The sequence below is a fragment of the Lucilia cuprina genome, chromosome 5, assembly GCF_022045245.1.
Source record: "Lucilia cuprina isolate Lc7/37 chromosome 5, ASM2204524v1, whole genome shotgun sequence".
NCBI lineage: Eukaryota > Metazoa > Arthropoda > Insecta > Diptera > Calliphoridae > Lucilia > Lucilia cuprina.
In genome coordinates, this window is record NC_060953.1 from 2,205,436 (window position 1) to 2,221,536 (window position 16,101).

At 28.6% G+C, this 16,101-nt stretch overlaps 1 protein-coding gene and 1 long non-coding RNA gene across 2 annotated transcripts in view; one reads left to right on the forward strand and one right to left on the reverse strand.

Moving 5' to 3' along the window:
- The window catches only part of LOC111674972 (cyclic AMP response element-binding protein A), a 36,692-nt gene extending 22,797 nt beyond the window's left edge, over positions 1-13,895 (forward strand). The window contains exons 2-6 of the mRNA XM_023435659.2: positions 7,531-7,744; positions 9,426-10,177; positions 10,250-10,771; positions 10,853-10,996; positions 11,487-13,895. Coding sequence (XP_023291427.2) covers positions 7,531-7,744; positions 9,426-10,177; positions 10,250-10,771; positions 10,853-10,996; positions 11,487-11,681 — 1,827 coding nt within the window. The 3' untranslated portion in view covers positions 11,682-13,895. The remainder of the gene's footprint in view (positions 1-7,530; positions 7,745-9,425; positions 10,178-10,249; positions 10,772-10,852; positions 10,997-11,486) is intronic.
- The window catches only part of LOC124420296, an 86,521-nt gene that overhangs the window by 69,916 nt on the left and 504 nt on the right, over positions 1-16,101 (reverse strand). The gene's annotated exons all lie outside the window — the stretch shown is intronic.

Genomic DNA, 16,101 nt, shown 5'->3' on the forward strand with positions numbered 1-16,101 from the left:
CAACAACATCCTTGAAAAAAATTACAACAAAAAAAACCTGCACCAAAAAAATGCATTTAAAATGTTGACATAATTACCTGTTGCTATTTACTACCTGTTGTTGTTGCTGTTGTTTTTGTTTTAGTTGTTGTCTTTGCTCAGTAACAGTAAACATATATTTTTTTTGTAGTAAGTTTGTTAATACTGGTTGCTTTAGTTGAATTTTTTTCTAACATTTTTGTTGTTGTTTTCTAATGTTTGTTTTATTTCTGTTTGCATGGTTGAGTTTAACAGTTATGCATGCAGTTACAGCAGCAACAACAACAACAATAATAATACTAATGAAAATAATAACTAAGAACAGCTTTTAGTTTTTTTTACAAAGAAAAACTACAACAAATATTAAATAAACATTTTTTCTATACACTTTCACATCAATATATACACACTAAACCTCTAACCCCCATACCACTCCTCCCCCTACTACATTTTGCAAACTCTTCCCTACAAACAACAAATTATAAACAAATATTTACATGTTTTTGAAAAGAAAGGCGAGAAGAGAGCTTAATAAAGAAAATAACTGTAAACATTTCTTTTTCGTTAGCATGCCAATACTCTCTTTCTCTCTCTAGTCAATAATACATATAAATAAAAAGAGTAAATAAATACGAAAAAAATGCGTAATGTTTTTGGTATTTGGTAAATATATGTATATAGCTGCCAATGCTGCCAACTAATTACGGTTTGTCTTGGTCGACTGGCTGTTAAAAAGGCAGCCATACTTGTCTATTATGTTTTTATATACTAACAATGATGATCATGGTCAATAAGATGTTACATACAAACAAACAAATAAACACCTGAAAACCACACAGAGAAAGATAGAGAGGAATTTATGCACGTTCAACATGTTTACATTTTGTTGTTGTGCTTGTTGTTATATGTTCATTGAACAAGTGACGACCCAACTAACATTAAACACTTTCTTAACATATCTTCTTCTTACTTCTTTCTGTTTTCTTTTCATTATTTTTTTATTTTTCTAATGTTTTGTTTATTAATGACCACAAACAACCAGTCAACAACATAAAAACAAAAAACAAAAACAAAAAAACTATTTACTACCAACTCTGTCTAACGGCCTTAGACAACGTCGGCAGCAACAGTTTTATACCGATTCTTATGTTTTGGTAGCAACAGAGCGTAAATAAATATAGCGCTTAAAGTTCATTAACCCTCTAGCGTTTATATGTCTCTCTGTTTCTCTAAATCTGTGCTTTTTTTCTGTTGCTGTATACTACTTACAGCAACAGCAACAACAAAATTATGTTTAAGAATTTAGCAATTTTTGTACAACAAAAAAAAACTAAACATTAAGCAAGACTTTAATAAAAAAATTTTTTGTGTGAAAAAAGTTGTTAAAGAAATAGGGTCGCTTCTAAATAAAGAATCTTCAAAAGTGAGAGACAGAGAGAAAGAAAGGAAGAAAGAAACAAAAAGGTGTGTGTAATAAAGAAAATAAATAAACAAATCACGAGTTGTTGTCTAAATTATGACTAAAACGAATTTTAAATACTCTCTACTATAAAACTCTAAATTTTACTAAATATTATTTGCAATTAAGGAATATATGGCTGACCATAAACTAGGCTAACAGGAAGTAAATTTGGCTAAAAAAAACTACTAAATTTTAACAAAAATGGTACTTTTTCATTCAACTACAACTCTTTTTTTTTGATAAAAATATAGTCTTATAAGGTAAATGTGGACCAATTTTTGAAAGTCCTACACTGCAAACACTTCTTATGTAAGTGTTATAAGTACCATGCTCTTTTCGATCTTGCAAAGCCTTGCAAGAGGATTTCCCCGAAAACCTCTACTAAGCACATGTTCTATAAAAAGCTCCTGCTTTTTATTAAGATCTCGCCAAAATCGATCCATAAATTAGATATTTGAACTTCTTAAGATCTCGTTAAACCTAAAGTTTTTCAAACTCAGTTCCACTAAAGTATCAAACGCAGCCAGTGCTTCGTTAGCTCAAGTCTAAATTGAAATGTCCAAAGAAAATCCTTTACGATCCAATTTTTGAATCTTGTAATGGTGTCGGTATAAGTTTACCTAAGAAAATCCTATAAGCATTTCAATCTTCACTTTCAGCTACAGTCTCTTTTACATCCTATTCTTCCAATGGTCTCCCAATAGTATTCCCAATGAAAATCCCAAAAGCATCAATAGAATTTCGAAATCTTCACTTCCAAGACTCCAACCATCTCTTTTAAATCCTGTACAAAGCGATAAAAAGAAGTCTTGTGGTTAAAATCAATATTCTCTGGCTTTTGATTTTCCACATATTCATTGAATAAGATTTTTCGATGTCTAGACTCTCCTGAATTCAAATCCTTCAAAATATTAAACACATCCGTCGAATAAGTTGTTTAAACTGCTAAAGAACTCTGGACTCCTAAAATTTCCCAAGCCAAGATCAATTCAGCATAAAGAGCTTCATTTTTAAAGTCCTGGGGTCAATGTATAGAGAGCACAACAACTCGCGAAAACTGTTTTTCACGCAAACAAAATCCTATAAAAGCTTTTGAATGATTTTAAAAAAAATGGATGGATATCGATGTAAAAAATGATCGCTTACAATGTCAAAACAATATCTGTGTTTAAAGCGATAAAATTCGGGTTTTGCAACACAAACCAACTCAGTTGGTATGACCTGAAAGATCAGTCGTTTGAAAAAATCATTGGGGTTGCGTATCTCGTTTCGCCAATTCATTATAAAACCAAATTTTAGATGGATTTCGATGGTCCCTTTTAGAGTCAAATCCAATTCTTAGTTTGAAGTGATAAAGATCGCGTTTTGCAACACAACACAAAACTTGTTACTACAAGTGCTTGAAAGATCAGACATTTGAAGGAATCAATGGGCTCTGAGAGTTTCATATCTCGTTTCTTCAAATAGTTTGAAAACCAAATTGTAGATGGATTTCGATTTTGGTTTCTTTCAGTGTCAAATCAAGCTCTTTGTTTGAACTGTAAAACATATGACAAGTGCCTGAAAGATCAATCGTTTAAATGGATAAATGGTCTCTAAGGATTTCATATCTCGTTTTGTTAAATAATTTAAAAACCCAATCATAGATGGATCGGAACCAATCCAGTTGCTATGACAAGTACTAAAAAAGATCAGTTGTTTAAAGAGATCAAAGGGATCTAAGGATTTTATAACTAGTTTCTTCAATGACATATTCCAGAATGAAAAAAAACTATAAAGGATGTAATTGAAACAAAATCATTTACAACAGTTCCTTTTATATATAATTCCCAGTCAAAGTTATTTCAAATTCTGGTATCTTAAAGCCCTATTTTTGGAGATCTCTTAAGAAAATATCAGAAACCTGTTACAATTGTAATCATAAATCCAACATACCTTTCTATCTTAAACATAAAAGATGTAAATACGAAAAGAATGAGCACGATCAACAAAAAAAAGAGGAGGAGAAAACTTTTTAGAATCAGGTTGGAAGAAATCTGGATTTATAACATGCTATTAAGCATAAACAAACTTTACAAAAATCAACAAGAATTTCCAGCGGCAATAATAACAACAAATGTTTTAAACATAAAAAAACCCACAAAACCAAAATTTTTACTCTTGAGCTTTGAATTAATTTTGAAAGTCAGTCAGTCATTCAGTTAGTAAATGACTGACTGAGTGAGTGAGTGAGGGAATGATTTGGTAGTTTTATTTTCTATACATAGTATTAAAGTATTTTTAAAAACTGACGCATAACTGTAACATAAAAGAAGAAAGTTTAACTGATCATTATTGTTATTTTGGTTTTTTTAGTTTTATATTTTTTTATATATACATATGCACACATAACTACATACATAATGTTAATGCTGTTAAATTGTTACATTCAGTACATGTTTTGAAAAAAATAATGAAAAAAAAAACCGAAATTGTATCAAAAATAATTTCACAATCGTTTCCAAAAAAATAAAAATAAAACGCTAAAAAAATAATGATTTGCTTGAAAATATATACTTCGTAACTGAAACAAGTTTTAACTTTATTTGAACTGATTTTTATTTAAAATCATTCACTTTTCTGTTGCTACAGTTTGTTGGTTTGATTTCTTAAGAAATCCAAAAAGTATTTACTTCAATAAATTAATCAGCTATAGAGCAAGAGAATGTACAAAATATTTTATTAAAAAAAAATAAACAAGTTTTGGTATTTTGCAAAAAAAGGCTTGCCTGTTACTCTTAGCGAAAGAAATAAAAAAATCTTGATAAATTGTCAAGATTAACTTTAAGAATATAATTTTTTTTCTTTGGTTTGCATAATTTGTCTTAAAAATTTAAATTTAGGTTTGTCTGTAAATTTCTGTTGCTGTTGTTATCTTTTTTTTCTTAATAATACTGGGTATTTGTTTATGAATTATTAGGGGTTTCTAAATTACCTAAAGAAACCAAAGTACTTTAATATTTACCTATCAATTTTCTGTGCTTCTAGTTACTTTTGATTATTCAATTGTTGTTGATAATGTTTAATTTAGTGTCGGATTTCTTATCATTATATTTTGTATTTCAATGTCAATATTGCAAAATTTTGCTAAAACGCCAAGAAATTATCAATAGTTTTGCGATAATTGGAGCACACGATGAATTTTAAATGCACCTTAGAAGCGATGAGGTAATTTTTGAAAACAAAAAAAAAAATATTATAATTTGTTTCTAGAGAAGCAGCAATAAAACGTCTGTTTCCTTGCTAAATCTTAATGTTTAGTTAAGGTTTAGATCAGTTCTAGTTTAAATCCAGTTCAGTTCTAGTTTAGCTTAAATTTAACTCTAGTTCAGTTTTAGTCTTGTTCTAATTCAGTTCAAGTTATGTTTTAGGTCTGTTCAAGTTCAGTTCTATTTCTAGTTCTAGAACTAGTTGTTATAGTTCTGTTTTGGTTCTATTCTATTCTAGTTCTGTTCTAATTCTGTTCTAGTTCCATTCTAGTTCTGTTGTAGTTCTAATTCCATTCTAGTTCAAGTTCTATTTCAGTTCTGTTCTTGCTCTATTCTAGATCAAGTTCTATTCTTGTTCTGTTCTATTTCAGTTCTAGTTCTATTTCAGTTCTACTTCTGTTCTAGTTCAGTTTTAGTTCTGTTCTAGTTCTATTCTAGTTCCGTTCTAGTTTTGTTCTAGTTCTGTTCTAGTTCTCTTTTAATTCTCTTCTTAGTTCTGTTCTATTTCAGTTCTAGTTCTGTTCTATTTCTGTTCTAGTTCTCTTCTAGTTCTTTTCTAGTTCTGTTCTAATTCTGTTCTAATTCTGTTCTAGTTCTGTTCTAGTTCTGTTCTAGTTCTGTTCTAGTTCTGTTCTATTTCAGTTCTACTTCTGTTCTAGTTCAGTTCTAGTTCAGTTCTACTTCCGTTCTAGTTCTGTTCTAGTTCTGTTCTAGTTCTGTTCTAGTTCTGTTCTAGTTCTGTTCTAGTTCTGTTCTCTTCAAGTTCTGTTCTAGTTCTGTTCTAATTCTGTTTTAGTTCTAGAATTAGTTATGTTATAGTTCCGTTCCTCTTATGTTCTAGTTCGGTTCTAGTTGTGTTCTAGTTCTGTTTTGTTCTAGTTCTGTTTTAGTTCTAGAACTAGTTCTGTTATAGTTCTGTTCTACTTATGTTCTAGTTCGGTTCTAGTTCTTTTATGTTTCTATTCTAGTTTTATGCTAATTCTATTCTGGTTCTAATCTAGTTTGTTCCAGTTCTGTTCTTGTTCTATTCCAGTTCAGATCTACACCATTTAAAGCACATTCGATAATGTATTATCTTATAAAGTAACCGGGGATTTGTCTCTGATATAAACTTAGATAACATTTTTCGTTTTTAAAAAGGAAATTTAAATATTATAAGTAAACATTTAAATATCTGAAATAAACAATTAATTATCAAACAGTTTAATGACAAAACCTCTATTATTATTTTTTTATTTAATTTTGACATAAACATATTGTACTTAATCAAAATAAATATTAGTCTATAAATATGTGCACTTCACTAATAAATACTATTATTATGATTATTTTTGTGTTTATTTTATCAATTTCATAGGTGAAGGACTTTTTTTTTGTTATTTTGCCAAATCATAGAGACACTTTGATTAAATTAATTTTTTGCCCAAGAATTTCCAATTTGATAAAAAAATTAAATAAAATAAAAAATATAAATAAAAACCACTTGAAAATGTCACTGCAGTAAATAGAAAAAAATTTATAAATTTTTAGTGATTTAACTAAAAAAAAGTAGTAGATATATAAGAAAATTTATAATGAAATTTATTTAATTGAATTTTTTTTTTTTGGAAACTTATCGTCTGCAGCAAGTTTTAAAGAGAAACTTATTATATTATTACAAATTAAAAAAAAAGTGATAAATAGTTTCAAGAAGTGTGTTCCATAAGCACTTGAGCACAAGATGGATAAGATAAGTGACTGGGGCAGGGACTTTTTAAAATATATATATATAAGACTAAATGGCTGGTCAACTGATTGACTGACTATTGCGTTAAATGGAGTTCAATGCAATCAATACAAAAAAGTTAAGCACGACACTACTTAAATAGACGAGTTGAGTTAATGATGAAGATTTATTTGAAATTTAAAGCAATGACAAGTATTTCAATACACGGCCATTTTGTTTTTTGTTTTTTTTTTATAATTTAATTCGGCATTGATATTGATTTGCTTTCGCAATAGCTTCTTTTGATTATTTATAATAAATATGGAATTTCCATTGGTTATTCAAAATAAACTTATCAATTATTATTTATTTAAAAAAAATTCTACTTATTAGATTTTAAGGTTAGATATTAAAATTTATAAATAACTTTTGTTTTTGGAAATAAAACTAATGTTGGTAGAAATCACATCCCCCTTTAAAAAAAGAATAGTGTATTTATGTACTTGAAATAGAAATCATATAATTTCATTGAACAGCACAGCACAAAAACTCATGTAGACAAAATTTTTTTTACAAAACAAAAATATATTAATAATAATAATGAAATGAAAACCCCACAACTAAGAGTAAAACTGATAAGATATCAACTGAAACAAAACAACAGAAACAATTCATTAAACAGCCAAACTACTCTACACAAACATGTGAAAACTTATAGCAAAACATTTAGAAAATATAAAAAAAAAATCAAAAACGCTCTTCCTCAGCAATAAAAAATTAACAACTTTACGTGTTTTTTTAAATATATTTCTGTTATTATTATAAAATAAACAGTTCACTGCAAACAGATACGCAGATAGTAGAAAGATTTTAAATTGTTTTCATTTAGTTGGGGGTTGTTGTTTGTACATGAAAATGCAATTTTCATATTTTTCATTAATTTTTATATAATTTTTTTTGCTCTCTAAATATTATATTTTATCATACATATGTATATACTCTTTTTATTCTAAATGTAGTACAATATAATTTTTTTAATATAGTTTTCAGTTTAATAATTTGTTTTTCATGTTCTGTGTTTGTTTATTTATTTACAGACCGATTCATTGAAATTGTCAACTGATAGCGATATGCACGATTGGTTTTTAGAACGAGATGTCAAAGATGCTGCAGTTATACTCAATGACAAATTAATATCGGATGCTCTATTGAATGGCACACTACCAATTAAATCGGAACACTCCTACAGTCTTAATAGCGATGGAGATTCTCTGCCAGATTCACCACACAGTCTCCATACTAAAATGGATGGTGAGTAATAAATGAACTTTGAAGGTTGAGAGGAAAAAACTATTTTTCTAACTGTATTCAAATAAGTTGTAAGTAGTTCAGTTCTATTCTAGTTCTCTTCTAGTTAAGTTTTAGTTTAGTTCTACTTCTAGTTAAGTTCTAGTTCAGTTCCAGCTGAGTTCTATTTCTGTTCCAGTTCTGTTCTAGTTCAGTTCCAGTTCAGTTCTAGATCAGTTTTATTTCTGTTCTAGTTCTGTTCTAGTTCTGTTTTAGTTCTGTTTTAGTTCTGTTCTAGTTCTCTTCTAGTTCTGTTCTAGTTCTGTTCTGGTTCTGTTCTAGTTCTGTTCTAGTTCTGTTCTAGTTCTGTTCTAGTTCTGTTCTAGTTCTGTTCTACTTCTGTTCTAGTTCTGTTCTGGTTCTGTTCTAGTTCTGTTCTAGTTCTGTTCTAGTTCTGTTCTAGTTCTGTTCTAGTTCTGTTCTAGTTCTGTTCAAGTTATGTTCTAGTTCTGTTCTAGTTCTGTTCTAGTTCTGTTCTAGTTCTGTTCTAGTTCTGTTCTAGTTCTGTTCTAGTTCTGTTCTAGTTCTGTTCTAGTTCTGTTCTAGTTCTGTTCTAGTTCTGTTCTAGATCTGTTCTAGTTCTGTTCTAGTTCTGTTCTAGTTTTTTTGTTCTAGTTCTGTTCTAGTTTTGTTCTAGTTCTGTTCTAGTTTTGTTCTAGTTCTGTTCTAGTTTTGTTCTGGTTCTGTTCTAGTACTGTTCTTGTTCTAGTTCTGTTCTAGATCGGTTCTAGTTCTGCTCAGTTCTGTTCTTGTACTGTTCTGTACTTGTTCTGTTCTAGTTCTAGCTCTGTTCTAGTTCTGTTCTAGTTCTGTTCTAGTTCTGTTCTAGTTCTGTTCTAGTTCTGTTCTAGTTCTGTTCTAGTTCTGTTCTAGTTCTTTTCTAGTTCTGTTCTACTCCTGTTCTAGCTCTCCCCTAGTTTTGTTCAGGTCCGTTTTAGTTCAGTTCTTGTTCTTTTCTAGTTCACATCTTGTTTAGTCTAAGTAATGTTGAAGAATACATTTTTTACCTTTTGCCCCCATTTTTCATTAGATCAATTTAATAATAATTAAAAACTAAAACACTTGTACAATTTAAAAACTTTTAAACAAATTTTTAAAGAAAGCAAAAAAATATTAAAACAATTAACAGATTTATGTATAATAACAAATAAGTTTTATAAACTGCCATAAAAAATCATTGACTCGTGTTTTAAAAAAAACAATAAAAAAACAAACTGAAAAATCAAAAATAAGCCTAAAAGGTTGGCCAAAAAAGTTTAAATTAAAAAAAATATGTAAATAAATATTTATAAACTTAAGAAAAACAATTAAAACATTGTTGCAGTATTCGGGTATTGTATTTGGAACAAAACAAGAAGAATATAAAAGAAAAGAACAACAAAAAAAAAAAAAAAAGAAAACAACATAAACATTTGAGTAAATATGACTTAAGAAAAAAAGTTAAAAATATTAACACAAGTGCAAACATGGTTGATTCGTGATGTATGGGATGACGCGTGTTTTTTTAGCAGCACATTACGTTGGACTGCCTATTTCCCAATCCGTTAAACAAATGATCGTGTTTCTATATAGACAGTTAAAAAAGAAACTGTTGTTCTTATTTAAACAAGTGTTTTAATCTGGTTTTTGTTGTTTTTTATTTCAGACATGGAAGATGAATGCTATCCCGCCATTTCGCTGAAAACTGCTACCAGCAATATAAGGTCTCTTAGCACAGCCACCATAGATCCAAGATGTCTAACAATTACCACCTGCTCACCAATGGCCAGCACCTCAACATCGTTGGCCTCTTCTTCGTCAGCAAGTATGTCGGGATTGAATTTGCATCCTTTGGTTTCAACGGCAGCTTCTACCATAACCAGTCAATCAAATCCTATCTTGTCCTCAACAAACAGTAGCCATTCCTCAAATTTATATGCTGGTCTGTGTAAAATAGCCACTACCACACCCATAACGCTTAATTTGCGTCAATTGGACACATGTCAAACATTGAACACCTCCACAGATGCCAAATTGTTGGTGAAACAACAGCAACAACAACAGTTACCCGCCTTACATACAACAAACACACAACAGCAGTTTCAAATGCACCAACAGCAGCATCAACACCAGCAACAGCAACAATATCTACCTCATGATGATTTAGTTAATATGATGGATGACTGTGCCTCTAGTGTTTCCTCCAGGGAGGGCAGTCAATCACCTGATATTTGCTCAGACATAGAAATCGATGAATCCTGCATTAAAAATGAACCCATGTCACCCGATTCTAGCTGTCCCTCTAGTCCTGAGGGAGGCGATGAGTCAGCCACTAACAACAACTCGAATGGCACTCTTAGTCTAACCATGGCCAATATGGCCGCTTTCACAAATTCCGATCTTGTATTTGAACACAAGGTAAATAATAAAAACTCTCTTGAGTTATTTACAGCAAATACAATTTTAACTTTTAATTTGTAATCTTTCTAGGATGGCTGCCTGCAATTAACTCCCTCTTCACAAAGCCTGCTCAAGTCACAACCCTTTATCTTAAGCTCAAATGCCCACAATGTCATTATACCCAAAATCACAATTAAATCCGAGGGTAATGTAACAAATACCGCTACATTTGTAACCGCTACACCCTCCGTAACAAAAACAAATGCCACCTCATATGGTTTGCCCTTAACCCCGCCTTCTTCGCACTCCAGTGATGGTTCCGAGGGTAATCTCACACCTGAACATATGCTATCACCACAATCGCCTACCTCTTCTTCAACATCCGCCGCCGCCGCCAACAACAACAACACCACCATCAACAGCAATGTGAGGTCAAGTTCGCAACCAACCAGCGGTGTTTTGACAGTTACCTCCATTAGGCGTAATACCAACAGCTCTGCCTCGTCGACTACCTCCAGCACAAGTTCCAACGTTAGTATGGGACGTCATGCAAGTGCTGGTGGTGGTTCTACCCGCCAGCCTATACATACACCCCTGATTAGCTCACAGCCAGTAAGTAGTTGAGAGTTTTTAAACATTCACTGGCTTGGACGAAATTAATTAATTTGTAATTTAAAACTTTTGTTTTTGCAGAAGGGTTCTACAGGAACTTTACTTTTGACAGAGGAAGAGAAACGTACTCTGTTGGCTGAGGGCTATCCCATACCACAAAAGCTACCATTAACCAAAGCTGAGGAAAAGTCATTGAAGAAAATCAGAAGAAAAATCAAAAATAAGGTGAGTAGAAAAGAATTTATACAACATTGGAATAGTTTTTATTTTTGGGAAGGAGTTTAAAACAATTAGAGCTCAAGGAAATTGTCTTGGGCTTTACTTCCTTCTGATTTATACTTTGATTGTCCTTAGCTGCTCTTTTGAGTTTCGGTTTGATCCTAGTTCATGCTGAGTTCTTATTTTGAGGTGAAAACTTCCAATTCGTCTTTCTAATTGTAATGTTAAATGACCTTCTCTCCACTTTCTTTCTGTTACAATTTTCTTGCTCTATTTTTAAGAGAAGTCTCTTCACAAAGAGAGTAATATTCTTATTTTTCATAACAACCTGCTGTTTTAGCAAAATCTCTATCCGAAAAGAACTCTTGAACATATTAACTTTATCTTGTCCTCGATAACTCTGGTCTGTTGTTGTATAAAGATTCCAGCATTTCCCATTTTATTTTGTTATCTCTTCACACACATTTTAATTTATCTTTTTCCTTTCTCTTTACAGATTTCCGCCCAAGAAAGTAGGCGTAAGAAAAAAGAATATATGGACCAATTAGAACGTAAAGTTGATATTTTAGTTAATGAAAATAACGACTATAAGAAACGTGTCAAAAATCTTGAAGATTCCAATGCCAGCCTACTAAGTCAATTGCACAAATTACAGGCTTTGGTAAACAAACAAAACCTCAAGAAGTCTTAAACGACTCTAAACTGTAAAAACAATTTAGGAGAAAAACAACAACAGCAACATGTTGGTTAAACAAAATATTTAAAAAAAATTGTTCTCATAACATTCCCCCACCCCTACTCTCTACCCTTTAGCTTCCTTACCAAACTCTAATATTTTATTTATTAGAATTAGAAGACAGGAAATATTTTTTTAAATTAAAGGCGTTTGTTTTAAGACAAAAAAACACAAATATTATATAGAGTTTACAATTATATTTATATAAAATTATATTTACAACAACAAAAGGAAAAACAAATCAAAATATATTTATGTGTATTATAACAAAAACAAAATAAGAGCTTAAAACCAAGTTTACAAACGCCCACCCGCCCTTTATTATGCTAACTTTAACTTACTTTAATTAGAGAGAGAGATTTAAATCATAATGTTTTAAAACTCTCCATATTTTATTTAATAATTTTTATAAAAAAAAACTTTCTGTTTATTTTAAATGTTTTCAAGTAGCATTTTTTTTAGAAAGATTTTTCATTTTCATTATTTTTTTTATAAAACTTAACTGGAAGAAAATTGAAAACCAGTAGAAGTAATAGAAATTGTTAGAAAAAAAGTGAAACTAGTAAAGAATGTTAAGATATTGTTTGACTGCCTCGCTATATGCCAATTATAATATTTGTCTAGAAATTAAGTTCCGCTAAAAAGTCGTCGTCTATAGAGAACATAATTTTTTTTAAACAAAAAAACAAGAAAATTTAAGTTGAGGTTTTTTTAATGCAAGAAATAAGTAAATAACTAGAAATGACGTTATGTTTTAATAATGTTCTTCTTTTTATTAAGTGTTTTTTTAATTTGTTTTTTTTTTCGGGCAAATTGGCTGATGATCTAAATAATATGGTCCTTCCGTTATATAGAATATAAAAAAACAGACAAATACATTCCCTGGTCGAAAATAATTAAACTATTTATAGTTAAAGTAAAAAAACTAGTGTTTTAAAGTTTTAACTAAATAATTAATTGTCTCTATTAATTGTAAGCAAAGCCACTTAGATTAATTAGTTTTCTTTTATTTTTAGTTAAACAAAATGAGAAATCTTCTCCGAGCCACTTTAATATATTTTAATTCAAGTTTTTTATTATATAAACTTATATTAGCTAATATTATTAATAGAAAGTTTTTTTGAAAAAACAATTCTTTTATTCTACTTTAAATATTAATTTCAATTAAAGAACAGCAATGAGATGTTAAACAGGATTATTTGTTGAGAGTTTTATTCTGGAATAAAAATCAACATATATTTCTTAATTTTGTGAAATATTCCTTCCGGGAGTTTTCAAAAGATCTTGATGCTGCAACTGATATTGGTTTTTCTTGATGAATTTGTATTAATGAAAGTTTTCAATTCACTCCAAATTGATTTTCAAGTCGTCAAATGAAAATGTAAACGTGCGATCCAGTTTTTTGTACTTTTTCACATCAAATGATTAAGATTTTACTACAGAATAAGTGAATTTCTTCACTGAGCTAGATTATTTCTAATAATCTACCGTTACAGCTTAACTCGAGTATCCATGCATCATCCATTAATCATTATTCTTCTTGGGCATGAATCGCAGGAAAATCTCCAAAAATATTTCTATTTATTGAGTACAAAAACTGCTTAAATATCGCTAGTTTAAGACGATTTTAAGAAGCTAATAGTAATGCTTTTATTGAGTACAAGTATTGATTGCCAATTGTTATTGATTGTATTGATTGTCACTTGTTATTGATTTTTCAACTCTCTGAACCTTTGAATGTCAAAAGCTCTGCACATAAAGTTGATATCTGCTTGAAACTTAATGAATTCATACTGCTTTATCCAGAAATGATCAATATCAGCTACACTTTATATAATATGTTCTAAAGTAAAACCGTTCTTTCAAACTTGTAATTGTCAGCTTCAATTTGGCATAAAAATTTAACATCTCAAGGCTTAACGGGACATCTTTTTGCAATTTATCGTTTATTAATATTATATTAATTTGAAACAAACTCTAAGAAGAGTTCTAAAAGAAGGGGTTTTTATGCCTATGAGGCTTAAATAATAACAAACAGAAAAAAAGCTTTAAATATAATTCGTGTATAAGATGAAAAAGGGAAACAAATAAACGATAATTTTAAAAACAAAGTCTCAAAGATTTCTTTCAAATAACGAAAAAAAAAAACGATATTAAAAAGCTGTTCTTGAAAACAAACTAAAATTTCCCTCTATAATAAAATAAAATACATAAATTAAATAATTATTGTTAAGTTTTTTTCCAATAGTTTAAACAAATAATATGTAAAAACTTCTTAAGTTTTCTTTTTTTTTTGTGTATTTAGCTATTTAAGTTACAGCATGTTGATTTATTTTAATTAAAGCTAAGAATTTATTACTTTGTAAACACACATACACACACACACAAACACAAAATAAAATACATTTTATTATTTAATAATAATAATAATAATAACAAAAACACCAGGAATTGTATGAAAACAAGAAATTGAAAATAAATGCATGTTGAGGTATAATGAGTGAATGTTTGATGAAAGAAATTGAAATTGTTTTGTTAAATAGTCCAATTTTTAAATAAATTTTAATAATTAACAAGAATTTAAATCAATGAATTGAAAAATCATAAGATTATTTTTTTGCTGTTAATAATGATATTGATTTTAATTTTAAAAAGAATATATTTTAATAAAATTATTTAATAATAAATTTTAAAACCCAAAAATATTATAATTTTTGTTCCGCTTTAATTAAAAAATAAAAAAAACAATGTTACATACGCATAAACATATTTTAGTTGCAGTCGAAAGAGTCATATGTTTTTAAGTTTTTATTACTTTTTTATTTAATTTTTGTGAAGTTTTTTTTAGAAGAATTTATATTAAATTATTATATAAATGTAATTTGTTTTTTTTTTAAGGATTCATTAAAATCCTATTTCTTTAATAATTAAAATATCATAACTTTAATTTTGGTTTGACCATGTAAAACTATTTTATTACTTTTTGATATTTTCTTTAGAATTCAATAATTTGTATAAATTCTACACAATTTTATGTGCAATTTCTTAGTTAAATTTTGTTCGAAATGAACAATTAATTTTATTGGTTTTAAAATTATTTTTTTCCACTTGTTTTCTTAAAAACGAGGCGCAATATTTTTTATAAAAATTATTACTTAATATTATTTGCAAATAAAACATTTTTTATTGTATGTTTTTTTATATGTATGTATATTTATTAAATACACAATGTTGCATTATTTAATTAAAACAAAAATGTCGAGGAGTATGTAATTGAAACGAATGAAAACTATTAATTAATAAAATAAACAAACAAATATAAAGAAAAAATCAAAATTTATGTAAATATTTACCCCAAAAAAATAGAAAACTTAAATATATTAAACTAAAAACAAAAATATTTTCAGAATAAATTGTAATTTATATTTAAAAAAATTGAGGAAGTATACACAAAAACTTACCTATGACAACAACAACAAAAGTACTATATATACAAATATTATTTTTTTCAAAATAAAGTGCAATTCAAAAATTATATATTTTACAGCAAACAAAAAAATCGAAATTTTTTAATTAAAAAATATATAAAAAGTAAGTACAAAGAGCTGAATATAAGAAAATTTGAAAAAAAAAATCTAATATATTTCATTTTTTTATAATAAAAATTTTATAAAACACTTAAAATTTTAATTATTTAACCTAATTTTTAAAATTTCTAATCATTTCCAATGTTTAAATGTAATTTTGTTAATAAAAATGATAAATTTATTTTATTTCTATATTTTTCAAGACATTTCCTGCATTTAAACTTCATTTTCTTTGAAAATTACAGGAAATAGTTAATAAAAACGTAATCTTCTTTTATTTCGCAGGAAATGTCAAAATATTTGAATTTAAGCAAACCTGGTCTCACTTTTCCATTCATCTTTTTCCGTTTACTGTTAATTACTTTCTTTAAGGCAAAACTTGGCATTATCCCTCTACTAAAAACCTCATTCACAATAGTCAACAACTGAAAACAACTTGGCATCATTTTTTGCGCTCAACACAAGTTTTTATAAGTAATCACAATAGATAAGAAGAGCAAGAGAAAGAAAATACAAGAGAACATTTGCAAAGAAATAAATGCACACACACATATATATATATAGACAAGCAAAACGAAACAAAAGCAAAGACAATTTAACAAAAGTTAATAAATGTTTTTGCACAAATTTAACTAAACTAATGCAACAAACTTTTCAACAACTATTCTATAACAATACTAAAACGATAATTACTTTTATAGTAAGGAAAATGTACATAGCGCCGGTATTTTTTGGCCACTTGCTGGAGTGGCAGTCTTCATGGCCAGGGGATACAGCAGACATTTGCA